The sequence below is a fragment of the Odontesthes bonariensis genome, chromosome 16, assembly GCF_027942865.1.
Source record: "Odontesthes bonariensis isolate fOdoBon6 chromosome 16, fOdoBon6.hap1, whole genome shotgun sequence".
NCBI classification, from domain to species: domain Eukaryota; kingdom Metazoa; phylum Chordata; class Actinopteri; order Atheriniformes; family Atherinopsidae; genus Odontesthes; species Odontesthes bonariensis.
The window spans coordinates 12,643,666-12,658,021 of record NC_134521.1 but is presented as its reverse complement, the minus strand read 5'-3'; the positions used below and the strand labels follow the sequence as shown (position 1 = coordinate 12,658,021).

General features: G+C 41.3%; 1 protein-coding gene across 14 annotated transcripts in view; it reads left to right on the top strand.

The window, feature by feature from the left end:
• Nucleotides 1-14,356, top strand: part of msi2b (musashi RNA-binding protein 2b) — a 234,831-nt gene that overhangs the window by 200,245 nt on the left and 20,230 nt on the right. For 8 of the 14 annotated variants that reach the window (XM_075486261.1, XM_075486252.1, XM_075486251.1 and 5 more), the window contains exon 11: nt 9,657-9,776. The exons of 2 other annotated variants lie outside the window; for them this stretch is intronic. In XM_075486261.1, coding sequence (XP_075342376.1) covers nt 9,657-9,776 — 120 coding nt within the window. The remainder of the gene's footprint in view (nt 1-9,656; nt 9,777-14,356) is intronic. 4 more of the 14 variants (XM_075486262.1, XM_075486253.1, XM_075486265.1 and 1 more) reach the window with 1 other exon arrangement.

Below are 14,356 nucleotides of genomic sequence, written 5' to 3'. Positions count from 1 at the left end.
CAAGGCACACACGACACACATACAGACTCCCCAGGCCATGACTCCATTCCCAGTGACAGCAACGAGTGTTCTGCTGTGACGTCAGTGAACAGCACAGTATGTCATGCCCTGTCTACTTCTGTATGTGCAGTCATTAATCCGCACTGCTCCTAGATCAGCTTTGTTCTCCATTAACCACTCTCTGCTGTATGTACTTGTGCTTTGCTGTGAGAGGTAGACATTATCAGATGGATTCAACATGTGCAGCAGCATTTCATTAGAATGTCTTTTAGCACTTTGCAGGAGCACTATTGGTTTTGTTTCAAATTTATTTGGACTGTGGTTGTGTTTTTTCTGTGTCGATGAGGAGTGTACTGATGCGGAGTGATCAAATCGCATGCTTACGTACAGAAAGATTACAGGCCACATGCACGCACCTCCATGTGCGTCTCCTCTAATGCATTGGACCCGTCTCTGCAAAAGCAGCTACTGCTCTCTTACACCGGCAACGGTGAGGTGGAAGAGAAAGTTCACCTCATTTACCCAGGTTTTAACTCACTGTAGGACAGCAGACACATCCTCACACACTGAGGTAGGCAGACTGTGGCCATGGAGACCTCGAATCTGGGTTCCTGTGGCGGGGAAGATGAGCTGCTGTAAGAGGCAGAGTGGCTACGCTAAAGCTCATTATGTCTCAGCTGCTGAGCTGCTGGTCTTGAAATGAAACTTGAGCCATCCTGCCTCGTACATGGCTGCCACCTTTGGACACTGCTGGAGACCAGCAGCAGAACAGAGAAGCGGTACAGACAGAGCAGAAGAGGACAATATGCGCATCTGTGAGACCACGCTCTGTGTCTGCTGCCTGTTGTTTTGATGCCACCCACTGTTTTAGAGCTCCAAGCCCAGCAAGTTGGTTACTTGCTAGGACTCCACTCAGTTGCCGCCTCCTTTTCCTCTATCCTTCCATCATCCCCTCCTACTTATTGTGCTAAAAGCTCTCCAGTTACTCAGCTCTACTCTCTTCCCAGTAGACTTACATATGCATACATACACATATGCGCATAATCATCACTTATGATGGCCCTCTCCACCCCCCCTCTCTATGTGGAAACATTGTTTACAGCTCCAGTGATCAAGTGCAAGCCAGTGTTGCAGTGCTATTTTTGGGTCATGCCACATTTTACCCTACTTGCCCCTGGTATCTGGAGCAGTGCTATATTGTGTAACTATAGTGCATGGAGCTGTAGGCACTTAGTTATAAATTATGCTCATAGTTAATGGCTACGAAGCTCTCTCTTTAGTTTCAGTATTACTTACACTGATAGACGATATTTGTTAATACTTTTTAGTGTAACTTGAACTCCCTGCAAATTAAGTTAGACTAAGTATGTTTTTGGGAAGTATTCCGATCACTGCAAATCTACTAAAACACATTTAGCTTGAATGGTGAAATGACACTTAATGCATCTACTTTAATCTAAAAACAAGTGAAATCATCTGCTCCTTCCTTCATTCATCTGTTCCATCCACCACCAACCTCCGAACTCGAAGTTACACATTAAAATGCATAAAAAATTAAGGCTGTTTACTTGGACTCTAATGAGAGGAGGCTTAAGTAGTCTAGTTTAATTAGTATGATTGGCTCTATGGGGACCACACAAGCAGGACCATAACAAGTGATTCACTCGGAGCTTAGAGGACCGTTTCATACTCTTCGTGTGTCAGAACTGATGTCAGAGGAGATTGGACTGCAGAGACATGTTACTTTCCCTGATCCCAGGTTGGAAGGCAGCACTGCAGTTAAATGCACTGAAGCAGACCATTACATAAGCACCACTGCAAGGTCAGACATTTGTGTCCTCCCGGTCTGTCTCTCTCGATCTAAGTCACAGTCATAAACTACTTTGGTATTAAGGTTGTGAACGGGAAGATCCAGTCCTATCCTCAAATCATGGTCACAATTTCCCCAACCTATTGGATTCAGATGTTTATTCCTTATCTATTTTTGGCAGATTTCCTCTTTTTTCGACGCCTTATTGTCTCACTCTTGGTTCCTTTCTCTTTAACCACTGCATTTTTGTGAGTGGCTGAGTTTAATATTGAGGTCTGTGTGGAAGCAGAATGTGTTTATATCGGCTCTCCAGCATAGGAGCAGTTCCCTTTATACTGAAGTGCATGGGAAGGAGTACAAAGAAGAGGTCGAAAGTGCGGCTGCACTTCAATAAAGAGTCTAGTTTGTCCTCTTTGATGCTTTGCTGCCACACACTTCAGCTACAAAGAAACGGTGCTCTTGCCACTGAGACTGATGTAAAAGACACCAAGCTTTTCCTCACTGAGCTCACAACGCCACATCACACAAAGTGCACACCTTTTTATTACTTCTAATTTATAATTTAGTGCTAAAGGCGTGCTAATATGCATTTGCAAATATTGATAAGGCAGCCTGTGATCCATCAAAACCAGATTTGACGGACACTATAGTGAGTATGGTGACTGCTCTTCAGCTGAAGGGCTTTGGCTCGAGCCCCCTTGTCAGCAAGAATCCACCTTACTGAAGTGTCCTTACGCAAATCACTTAATACCTAATAGATCCAGCGAGGCTGGTCTGTATGTCAACTGCACCTCACCTTTAACCTTCTTGTAAAGAGGGGTACAATTACCCGTCAGGACTTACATTACCTGTCTATCATCTTCTGGCTTTAGAACATACACTGGAGGAGAATTATTTTCATTGGCTTCATATGCAGGATTCTGTATTCCATTGCATTTCTAGGTTTTTGCTTTTAGGGGCTAAGATGATATGGTGTGAAGATTTATATGAAATGATGTCAAACAGTTTTAACATATAAAGGGGCTTTACCAAATATATCTCCTTCCAGGTTTCCTTGTTTTGTTCAAAGGTGTAAGATATTAGTGCAATCGCCGCCATAAAGCCGGGCTTTGCTGTGCTGAGCTAACCCCACCCCTCTGATTGACTTTTTCTCTCCACAATCAGAAGCTATGAGGTCTATCAAGACCTCGTGGCCTCTCAAGGCAGAGGATCAGAGAGCCGAGTCGTTTAATTACAAATGGAAACCGTTGCCACTGGTTTGGAAGGGAGAAAAAAAGGCAGAATCAAACACACACATTCACATTGAAGCGCACAACATTGAGGTCATATATAATCGTTTAAATGATGATTATAAATGCCCAATACACCTGACATTCAAAGCAAAAGCTTTGAACTGCGACTTGGATCCATTAAAACCAGACTGGATGATGTTCAGGCCAGCTGATAAGCTCATGTGGCCACACTGTTGTTATAAAAACTGATTTGGTTTGATAATAGATGTAAAAAGCTGTAATGGGTACTGAGAATCCTTTTTTTGTTATTTTGAATAGTAGTTGTATCCACATTAGCCTCAAAATTGGACAGTAGTGCTCCTCAAAGCAGCTGCATTTGTACTGTTTTGATATGAAACTCCGTTGCTATATGGAGGACTTTAGAAGTGGTCCGTTTTGATTTACTTAGAGGCAATACAAGCTGAACTGTTTGTATAGATGACTTCCCGGGGCATCTTCATCCAAGTGCTCTTTTCCTGTTTATTTGTTTCCATTTTGCCATTTCCTCTGCTCTTTGTTGTGTCAGATGTACAGTATCTGTTGGTATCGTGTTCTCCGTACGACCTTTGTGGCTTGTGGACAGAATCCAAAGTCTGAAAGACCCGAGATAACCAACGCAGAAAGATTCATTTGAATGATTGACAAGCAATCCAGCTCTGTTAATCAAGTTATGCTTATTCTGATTAGCGGTCTTAATGTGAGTAAGATAACTTGGTTAAGGTGTTTACATGAGAGTTGCAATAATATGCGTATTCCATTAGTCTGGTTATAATTGAATTTTGGGTGCGCATGTAAATGCTCTTTCTCTCTTTGGCTCATTTCCAAACACCGGCCTCCGTATTTTATGTGAGAGGAAACCTCTGTGTGTACTGCAGGTCTCCGCTGATCAGAGGAGAGGTGAGACATGAACATGTGTGCAGCAGTTCATATGAAAGCCACCTGGCTCTCCCCAGCTCTGTGATTTATGCCTTTGATAACAACAACCCAGAGATGCTTTCAACAACAACAAAGTAGCGCTGAAGGATGACAACAATAGGACACTTGTCAGTCTGGAGATGAAAAGATGTCTTGCTAGCAGGCTGTCTCTTTTGTAACTTTGATAAATATTTTCTTTCTTTTGTTTTATTTCATTTGTCTTCATGTGGTTCTCTATATCTTATCAAAGGTTATTGATGAAGCTAAATGTGAAGTGGAGTCAGTTTTCCATCTTTTGACAGGTTACCTCCCCCATTCTGTGAGGAGACAGCAGTGAGCTTCCCCGCCTTTCGCTTTGACTTATCAACACATGTATTTCCCTTTGCTTGTCCTGCTTAGCATCACACAGTTTCTGAAGTCAGACACAGAATTTACTCAAACCTCTTCTAACCTTGTGAGTTTTTTATTTGAAGCGGGGGAGCCGTTCCTGCTGTTAGTGCTTTGATATATTTGGTGTTGCTGTATGTAAGTAACAGTTGTAGTGTGTAATAAAACTTATATAAATAATTCAGCAGCACTCACATAATTCAAATGGCAAATAAGATTTTTTTAAAGGAAACAAATCTCTCTTAACTTGAAAATTACCTCAGTCTAGATGGAACAAAAATAATTACAGCAGTAAATGATCAGGACACATTGTTAATAAAACATTTCAAATACATTATGGATATTATTTAGTCTGTTTGACCTATTTTAAGTGTCCAAATCTGTTATATGTTATATATTTAAACCCAGGCTACATTTTAGATTTTACATGCAAAAATTAGAAACAATATATAAATAATTATTCATAGTGGCAATTTGAATTTTATTTTTTTAAATTTCATTTACCCAGTCACTGAACCACTCGATTTTCATATTTCATATTTACAGCTATTTTAGCTGCTGATCTACTTTTTATTTAATACTGTAAGTAAAACTAGATTATGGAGTATTATTATGTTATTTTGCCTTTAAAGGTAGGGTAGGAGATCCTGGATTTTGAGTCCAGCGAAGCTGCATTTTGAAAATACACAGGTAAAAAGTCCCAACCCTTTTCTTCACTTTCCCCCCGAAGGCACGCCTCTAGAGTACATGAACGCGCACGAGCGCTGTTCTGACAGCAAGCATCGATCGTTGCCGTATTTAGTATTTAGTATTTAGTATATGCTAACTATACGTTTAATAATGCTAGGTGCTAGCCAAGCTGGCTCTAGTTTAGCTTCCTGCCAAGCTTCGTTCACGGAGCAGGGTACGCGCACAGGGGGAAGGAAGTATCCAATCACAATGATTGGATACTGTTTTTCCTAGATTGTACGTTCTAGAGGCCACTAAAACTTTTCATATTTGTGTCAAAACTTTTAATTAATTGGTTGCAATGAGGGTGTGAAGAGTATTTCAAGCAATATGTAAAAAAATGTTCCAGAAAAAGATCCCCTACCCCGCCTTTAATGTAAGGAAATACAGTATATGATAGAAATGTCCTTCTTGGCACATATTTTTCTGCACTGAATCACATTATTCTTTTTTTCCTGGGGAAATGATTTGGACACCGACATCCTGGCCACTATTTCTCACTTCCTCACTTATCCTTTCTCATCTTTTTTTTTTTCCCTACTCCGCTCTTCTTCTCCGTTCATCTGTCTCACTCATCACTTCTCCTTGCCGTTCATCCGTCTCACTCCTTCTGTCTTTGCCCCTGAAACTGACTGTAGCTGCAGGCTGAAAGACTTGTTCACCAGCCTCTTTTCCAAAACCAAGCTGCTGCGTTAAGCAGCTTTGCTTGAAAATTCTGCTTGCCAGCAATTCAGCCCTGGTTTACAGCACTCCAGTACAAAATATGTGGAGGATTTTGGACTGTCTATGAAAATTGCGTTTCTTCTTTATATTATTACTATATATATATATATTTGTCATACTTATGTCAAGCTTAAATCTTGTCCAAAGTTATATGGACACTTAAAAAGGCTTTTAAGTGTCCATATAACTTTAAAATTAATCATTTTAGACCTGATGTACATCAGTGGTAATTTCCATTTAGGAATATATTTTTGTTAAGCTCAAGGCCCCATTTATTTTCTGTTTAAATATTCCTATTGGAACATATTCGATCTATATGGCCTCCACAGACATATCTACTGTCCCTGGGCTCCGCCTGTGCATTAGACAGTTGACAGTCTTCTTATAGCAGAAATGAGGGGAGTGCTCTGTGACTGATGGTGCTCCTTTGTCAATGACAGGGGAGCTGCTGCTGGCAGTTTGGGGCCAAAGAACAGTACAGATTACATTAACATCAGTCAAACTGTTGTCAGACTAGTAGGACATAAATAGGACCTTATTGATGCATAATGCAACAACTTTTCAACTTGACGTTTTCTGAGTAATAGAATCAGAGGCTGTGGCTAAAAAGGCAGTATGCCAGAGAAGATCTGCAGACTGTTTTTAGAAGTGTCTCAATGTAGAACCTGGTGTGGAGTTTTAAGGGCTTATTTGCAGAATTTAACAAAATAATCGAGAATATGTATGCGACGACTGGCATTTGGTCGTTTTGTTGTCAAAAGCATGCAATAGAGCAGCGGAGTGAGCTTGAAAACATGGTAATATTAGAAAGTACATCATTCGTTATGATAAGGGCCAGAATTAATCTTGTCGGCGCACAACCTCGTTTTCTCTTCTTCACTGAATATCATTTTGCTCTTAAAGTGCTTTGACAGCTTTATAATGGAGAAAAACAAGGCAATTGGCCTTGTCTGGCACAAGCAAAAATCCCAGGAAACCTTGGCATAAAAATTGCATTGTGCTGTTTGATCACTACTGACACTGGGACTACTGTGTGTCTCTTCCTCCTTTCAGTACAGTCGAGTTCAGAGACTCACAGAATTCGGGTGCAGGTCGAGAAAGAGCCGGTATGCACCTAAAAAAATACTGCTTTACAGGCAGGTGTTATTCGCTGTCACGAAGGAGTTTTATGTCACTTGAAATGCCATTCTGTTTGTCAGGTTGCTGAAAGGTTATCGTAGGCTGAGGAAGTATACAAAAAAAAACTTTAAGCAGTCAGCTGAAGTTACGAAGTGAGGTGAATATAAATAATCTCTATAACGGTAGTGTTTTTTTCTCCCTCTTTTTCTTTTTTTGAAAGTCCTCATCTTCCCTCAGTGCCTAATCTTTTTTTCCTTTCTATGTACACTCCTGATGAAGGCTGAATTTCTGTGCTACAGGCTTGAACAGGGAAAGCTGAGGACAGTTCCCTGGAGTCCAGACACCAAGGCCCCCGGGCCTCCATAGCTCATAAACAGATGTGTCCTTGTCCCCAGCCAAGCGCAGCCACTCATGGCAAAGCAGGGGCCCAATAATTGTGAAGAATTGAAAGCTAAATATTGGCTTTATCTCCTCAGTAATAAAAGGGCCATGAAATTGATTTAATGCTGCAGCGCTTCTCTTGGGTGGCTTCTTACAGCGTGAGCACAAAACAATGAGCAGCAGCCATCTATTAATTAACCCACCTAATCCTGCAAAGTTAATCTCTCACCACAACTTTGCCCGCAACTAACTTCCAAGCCAGTAGGTCTGTTGGGGGTGTCATGACAATGGCAGCGAGGGGAAGATAGATTCAGCATTTATAAAAGTACAAATAAAAAAGCTGCATCAAACACTGGTCGGCAAAGCAACCTTGGGGACACTGTACTGGAAATGCAAGGGTGCATTGCAAACATTAGCATAGTAACAGAATTGATTTGTTTTTTCTATGAAAAGAGGCAGAGAATATATCGCTTCAGCTGTTGATATCTTTCACTGGTGTGGATTCAGGTGCAGTACAACAAATGTTGTTGATTTTCGTTGCCTTTTTGTTGACTTTGTGGGTTCTTTTTCGCCTGTCACCATGCTGCCCTAGGCTCATATACTCTCCTGAGCTGTTAGATAGTTATGGGGGAAAGTGGCATTTCTTTCTCCTCTTCACCTGCCTGCCAGTCGCAGCATGATGGCACCTCACACCCAACACGGACATTCATGGTCATATTGTGTCGACAGAGTTGTGAATTACCTCCTTCTCAGCTGGCTGATGAAAAGCTATGTGTTTTTCTCTTTAACTGCGGCTCCTCTGACCCTGGCCTCTGACCCCCCCCCCTCTCTCTCCTACGTCTCATTGGTCTTCTGTGTGAGCCTCTCTTCTTTGTGCGATAGCAGAACAAGGCTGGCTCGGAAAATAGGTCACCTGCTGGTGTTCCTCTCACCTCCGCAGCATTCAAAAGTAATCCTCCGAGGTGTATGTGCCATTTTGTTATGTCTGAACCACAGCCTCCAGAATATGGCCAAGGCATCGAAGAAACATTGATGCACGCTCATCAGGCTGAAAAATATCTAGAAAAATATCCAGTTGGGGAAATTTGAAATGTTCTTTTCTTTTTTTTTCTTTTTTTTTTATGCTAGTGAGCAAAGCATTTCCTGTGGAGATAATTTTTGGAGGCTGATTAGGCATAGACGGTGTTGAGCCCTGAGTGAGGAATCTCATCACCACTGCTAATGACATGCCATTCCTGTGCTGAGAGAAGAGCGCAAGCCCTGGGCATGGACCAGCCTCTCTCAGCCACCTCTAACTGCTGTGTTCATTAAGGCCAACAATGTAATTACAATTCACAGATACTGCTTTGGCTTAATTACAGCCTGATTATTGAGCTGATATTTGTTGGAATTATCAGACCCTTAAAAAGTGGATTTATATTTCCATGAAATTAAGGCCTTCGATTTCATTAGTGTATCATAAACTGACAATTTAAACAGATTTATGTGTGTATGTGTAAACATGCTTTAAAGCTTCAAGCCTCGGTAATCTTTATGTTGGAGTACTATAAATGTTTACATAAGAAAAGACAAACACAAGAGACTTCTTCAGTCTTCACATAATCTCGCAGACGAAAATCTTTCCTGAGTGACAAATCATCCAACAGATGCCTCGATCTGATTGGGGGAAATGTTTTTCTTATGCTCGATATCTTCCACCTGAATAGCCCAACAAAAAGTGTGGAATGCATTACAGTGGATTATTCTGATTCCATTGAAGCTCGCAGTAATTGGGAGCACTCGGAACAAAATGCAGGGATAGTCCCCAGAGGTAGGGCTATTATGCCCATGTCTCTGCAGCTCAGAAGTGGCTATAATCTTTTATCCGATGTACGCCACATAAACAACCCCAGAGCCAAATACTTTTACCAACGTAATCAGGGCCTCGAGTCAGTTGGCTCGGTTTTACACAATAGAGCACAAATTTGCACCAAAAGATTTTCCATGCAAAAAGAACTAAATTTCTAAATGTGCGTTCTATGTAAATTGTTAATCGTCGTCTATATATTTTTATCCCATCACTGAGTAGTGCAAGAATGCCACCAGAGTCGGTGATCCATTAAAACTTTTCATGTTTAACACATACACCAGGGTTTTGAATGTCGCAGTGAGCTCTGTAGGTGTCTGCTGATAGATGTCGCCCTGACATGAGCCCCCGGCTCTGAAAGCTATAGTTTTATCCTGCAGCTCAGCGCCGGTATCAACATTCTCCTGTAGCTTTGGGACGTGCTCATCCATGTGCAGGAAGTGATGTGTGTGTGTATGTGTGTATGTGCCTGCAGGCTTTCCAGCGACAGCATATGGACCGGTGGCGGCAGCGGCGGTAGCAGCAGCGCGTGGCTCAGGTAGGGGGGCCCGTGGAAGAGGCGGCTACTTGGCGTACCCACAGAGCACAGGGCCAGGTAAACGCTCTGTCCATGTTCTGTGTGGCTGCTGCTCTCTTCAACTTCTGCTCTGCTTCTCCCCATAGACTTAGTCCCCTGAGCCCCCGACACACGTGTCAGGATTTTTAGTTTACATTGATATATAGTTTTGACACGTACATAATGCAACTATAACATTTTGAAAAGTCTAATCTGCAACTTATGGGGCTTCTGGATCTCTCATCAGCAACAATAGAGCCACTCGAACACCAAAAGTTCCCTAAAAACATACTGGGACCCTAAAACTAAGACAAATTGTAAGTCTTTGCTTCAAAGACAGTAAAAAAAAAGCTTCCTTCAAGGAAGCTTGTGAAAACAAACCTTGATAAAAAGGGCCTCTGCGGTCCAAAAATATCAGTGCTTGAAGCTTTCGAGGGTTTTTTACATTAAAAAGATCAATTACAACAGAACCATTTCTCACAGCAAGCTAATGTGTCATCCCTGGATATCAGCATAAACATATTCTTTAAAAAGTCATTCAACTAAACTGAATCATTTCATTGCCATTTCATTGCAAATGAATACTTTCTTTGTCAGTGTTTTACTATAACACTGGATTGAACTGAGGTCACTCATGTTTTCTTCTTTTCTGAAACTCACTCTTCTATCGATCTATTATATCCTGAGAATGTTAGAGTCAGATTAGCCTGTTACCACCTAGTTTGGCATGTTTATGGTACAGAAATTTTAGCTCTACCTGTTGCTTTACAAGTAAATACAGATGTTAAAAAAATGCCTGCAGAGATCAAGTTGAAATACAGACACCTCAGTAAAACACACCGACAGCACACGTCCAGTTCATGACATGCAGGCAAATATCTGCGGCAAGATTTGTACCAAAAACAGGATGTTAGCTTCTTTCTGTCTTAAACAGTATTGATCAACTTGTCAGCTTCATTTAGACATCCTGCTTTTTCCACCCTTACAACTGTAGATCATTCAATAGCTGTCAATAAAGGCTTCCCCTGACTGAACACTCAGCCTCCCAGCTTTAGGGAAGAGTGTCGTTCCTAATCAGGCATACCATTAGAAGCTTGCTGGAGAAAATGTGTTTAATTGTTGCTCAGATCTTGTCTGATTTGTGCAGTGGCTCACAGATAAAAAGTCAGCAGGCAACTGCTGTTTAATGCCATTTGATGTGATGTGAAATGCACTCACTCAACACACAGACAGCAACAGAAGTGTATGAATGCTACCTGCATGCACACACATGTAGAAACTCACAATGCCCTCCTTTGAACTTAATTGAAATCAACAAAGGAAACACTGGAAGCCAATCAGATGTTCTTTTTTACACATCATGCTGTTTCATTTAACATTTTCAAAACAAACAATTTGCCCAACAATTGCAAGGAACATTACCAAGAAGCAAGAATGTTGATTTGGGGTTAGCAGCAGCCAGGAACCAAGAGACGTGATGGCAGCCATTATGTACTGTTTAATTCTGACAGCTGCAAATGGAAGGAAGACAAGTAAATGATTATGAACAGGCGCCGAGGGGAAGGAGGGATGTTAAAGTGGAAAACAGTGACATCATGGCCCTGTTTTACAGTACATAAACAGTCATCAGGGAATTTAAAGAGGATATCAGTCAGAGACGTGCCCGTGCTTTGTCAATTTTTGAGAGAATCTGTCTGAAAAGCAAAAATATAAAAAAAATAACACTTACAAAATTAAGGATATGAGTTGGATTTGAATGATTCAGATGTAGGACTAAGATTATTAATACCCTTTATTAGCTGTTCTCGGGAAAAGCTTCATCCTTGGACCCTGATGATGTTGCAAAATGCATTCCAAGTCACTGGATTTTGACTTTTGACGAGTCTTAAATGGTTTGTTGATTATTTATTAAGCATTTGAGTTGATTCTAATGACATATCGCACAGATCCATGCAAAGGGTGCTTTCCTTTCTATACAGACACGAACCAAACAGAGGACATAGATTGTTTAGGCTTGACCTTCCTCTGTGCCTATCGTCTGGGGATGCTGCAGCATCTCTGTCCCCTTTTATAGTTTAATTTGCAGCAGTCAGCCCAATGTCAGCCCAGGAATAGCAATTCTGTTGGTTTCATTTTTTGCTAAATTCTCTAATTTTAGTGCAGACAAGGGTTTTTATTGTTTGGGCGAGAAAAAAAAGCCTGTTTTGTGTGATGCAAGTGTGGATTCTTTGTGCTTTGACTCCACCTACAGTTCCTATAGAGCACCACATGTTGTATGTGTCTATCGACATTGACCCAGTACTAGTTTGGACCTCTCAGAGAAGTTCACAGAAAGAAAACCGAGCTCATGAACACCACTAGACATATGCAAATATATTAAAAGGAGCCCTTCTGTGTGGCCTTTGCGTGTGCAGGTGGACTTATTTGCAGATCAGCAGTGCACACAGAGATTGTTATGAGAATGTGGAGGACATTTTCCATCACTGGCAGAGGGCACTTTCACCGTATTCCCAGTAATCAACAGACAAAATGACCGCATGCTGGCTTCCCTTTCTGTAACAGGCCTCTGCTGATCACAAGGTGCATTTTGGATGTCTCAAAAAACACTTAGTCTCTCACAGGAAATATACCCCTGGCACTGCTGTAGTTGTATGAAACAAGAACAGTCACTGGAGATGCAGATTTTGCATAATCTTCTCTTAACCAATAGGATAGCTTTTACTGCTTATGTTTACTTTTGCTAACTTGCTAACTACTTATCCTACCCTCTAATAGTTCTCTAGTATAGATTTACTAAGCACACGAGCTCATCATACTTCTCTTGACCCTTTCAAGGTTGCAATAATACAGCTAATTTTTGTGAAATAAAAGCTGAATCTGAGGTGTTGATCTAGGTATATTTTTGCTAAACGTGGACATTTATTTAAGTTTTAAAAAGGCATTTTGCTGTTCTGGTTTCCACTAAGTATCATGTTGTACAACAAGGACTAGTCCTGACGCACGTTTCTGGGGACATACCAGACTGTAGCTTCAGGCAAGAAGTAGATCAGAGGGATCTGGCAACTGAACAGAATTTACTATAGCCTAGAGGTAGAGGTGTGCTTCATCCATGCTTTGCTTTCTAAGCTGCTGTTGCAGTTTTTAACCTGGTTTGAGCCAATATTGGGGGTCACTAGGGTAGTCACATAATGTGAGGGCAAATGTCTGCATAGTTTTATCCAGCAAAAAGGAAATCACTTATTTTGGATGAATAAGCCACGCAGCACCGGGGCTGCATTTTATTTAGAGGAGTTACTCAATGTCTGCAGCTGATAGGAAGGATATACCTGCATAAATGAGCCAGCGCTATTGAGATTGACAGGTAGGTTACTCTGGAACTGAATACTAATTTTAGATAGTTATGCCAACAACTACTTTCTTATTGATATGCATGGTGAAAAACAAATGGAACAGGTTGACAAGGTCACACAGTTACTCATCGCTAAAAGGATGTTCGAAAAATGTAAGTGATGCAGATGGTTCTGACAGTCCAGGGAACTTCACGGTCTCTCTCGGCTTTCTGAGTGTTTTCTCCTGAGTTCCTCTGAGCATTCTGAGAGGCTCAGATGTCTGTCTCAGATCTCAACTTTACCTGTAGTGTCCACAAAGCACATTCAGCTGTGTTTACAGCTCTGCTTATTTGCTGTGTGCTTCTGGACTCAGAGCTGGCTGTGGCCCATTAATTGCACTGAGTTTTAATGGGACTCGGGATGGTGTTCGCATCACTGAAAACGCAATACTCTCCTCAGATAGTTATTGCTCTTCTTTCTTTGTTCTATTACCTCTTTTACTCGTCTCACTTTTTCCACTTTCTTTTCTCCGTCGATGACGAGAAAGAATCTCATATGACAGACGCTTTCAAATTAAGATTATCATCAGTTTCTTTCCAACATGTTCTTTGATCTTCAGCTGAGCCCAACTTAATCAGTCTGCCTTTTAGTGATTCTTGGGTCCGTTTGTCCCAGATGCTAATCTGCAACGCTCAGCTCTCAGGCCAGAAGCACTTCACATGTAGTTTGTGCAAAATAACATGAGCAGGCATGCCAAGTTCGTCCTGCCTGCCTTGCTTTTCGTCTGAGGCCCAGGGAAATATTTGACACATCAGGGAGGGCAAAGCGTCCCTTTGCACCTTCACCACAAAGCAGTGGCTATCACAGCTGTGGGGAGCAGATGCTCTGAGGTTACAGGCACAGGCCTTCAGGGACATCACCACTTTGCTCTCCAGGGGCTACAAACATAACACATTCTCCTAAGGAAACTTAGGAAGGCTCAATGCAAGCCCCTTGTTTTGTCCTAAGTCTTAGAAATTTAGCCTTCAAATCCAGCATGTGTTGGATCCCTCTAATAAACATTTATTTGTTTCATTTATTTTGAATTGACTTTATTACATACATTATGAGCTGTCTATCTTATTTCCAAATGTGTACAAAATACATAGTGACTCATCTAGTTTTCTGCATTCTTATAATCATAATTTTGTAAGATTTTGCTGTCTATGAACTTACGGTATCTGTGTAAGTATTACAGCCCGACACAATGCCTCTACAAGATCATCCAAATATTCTACCCTCTGATATATA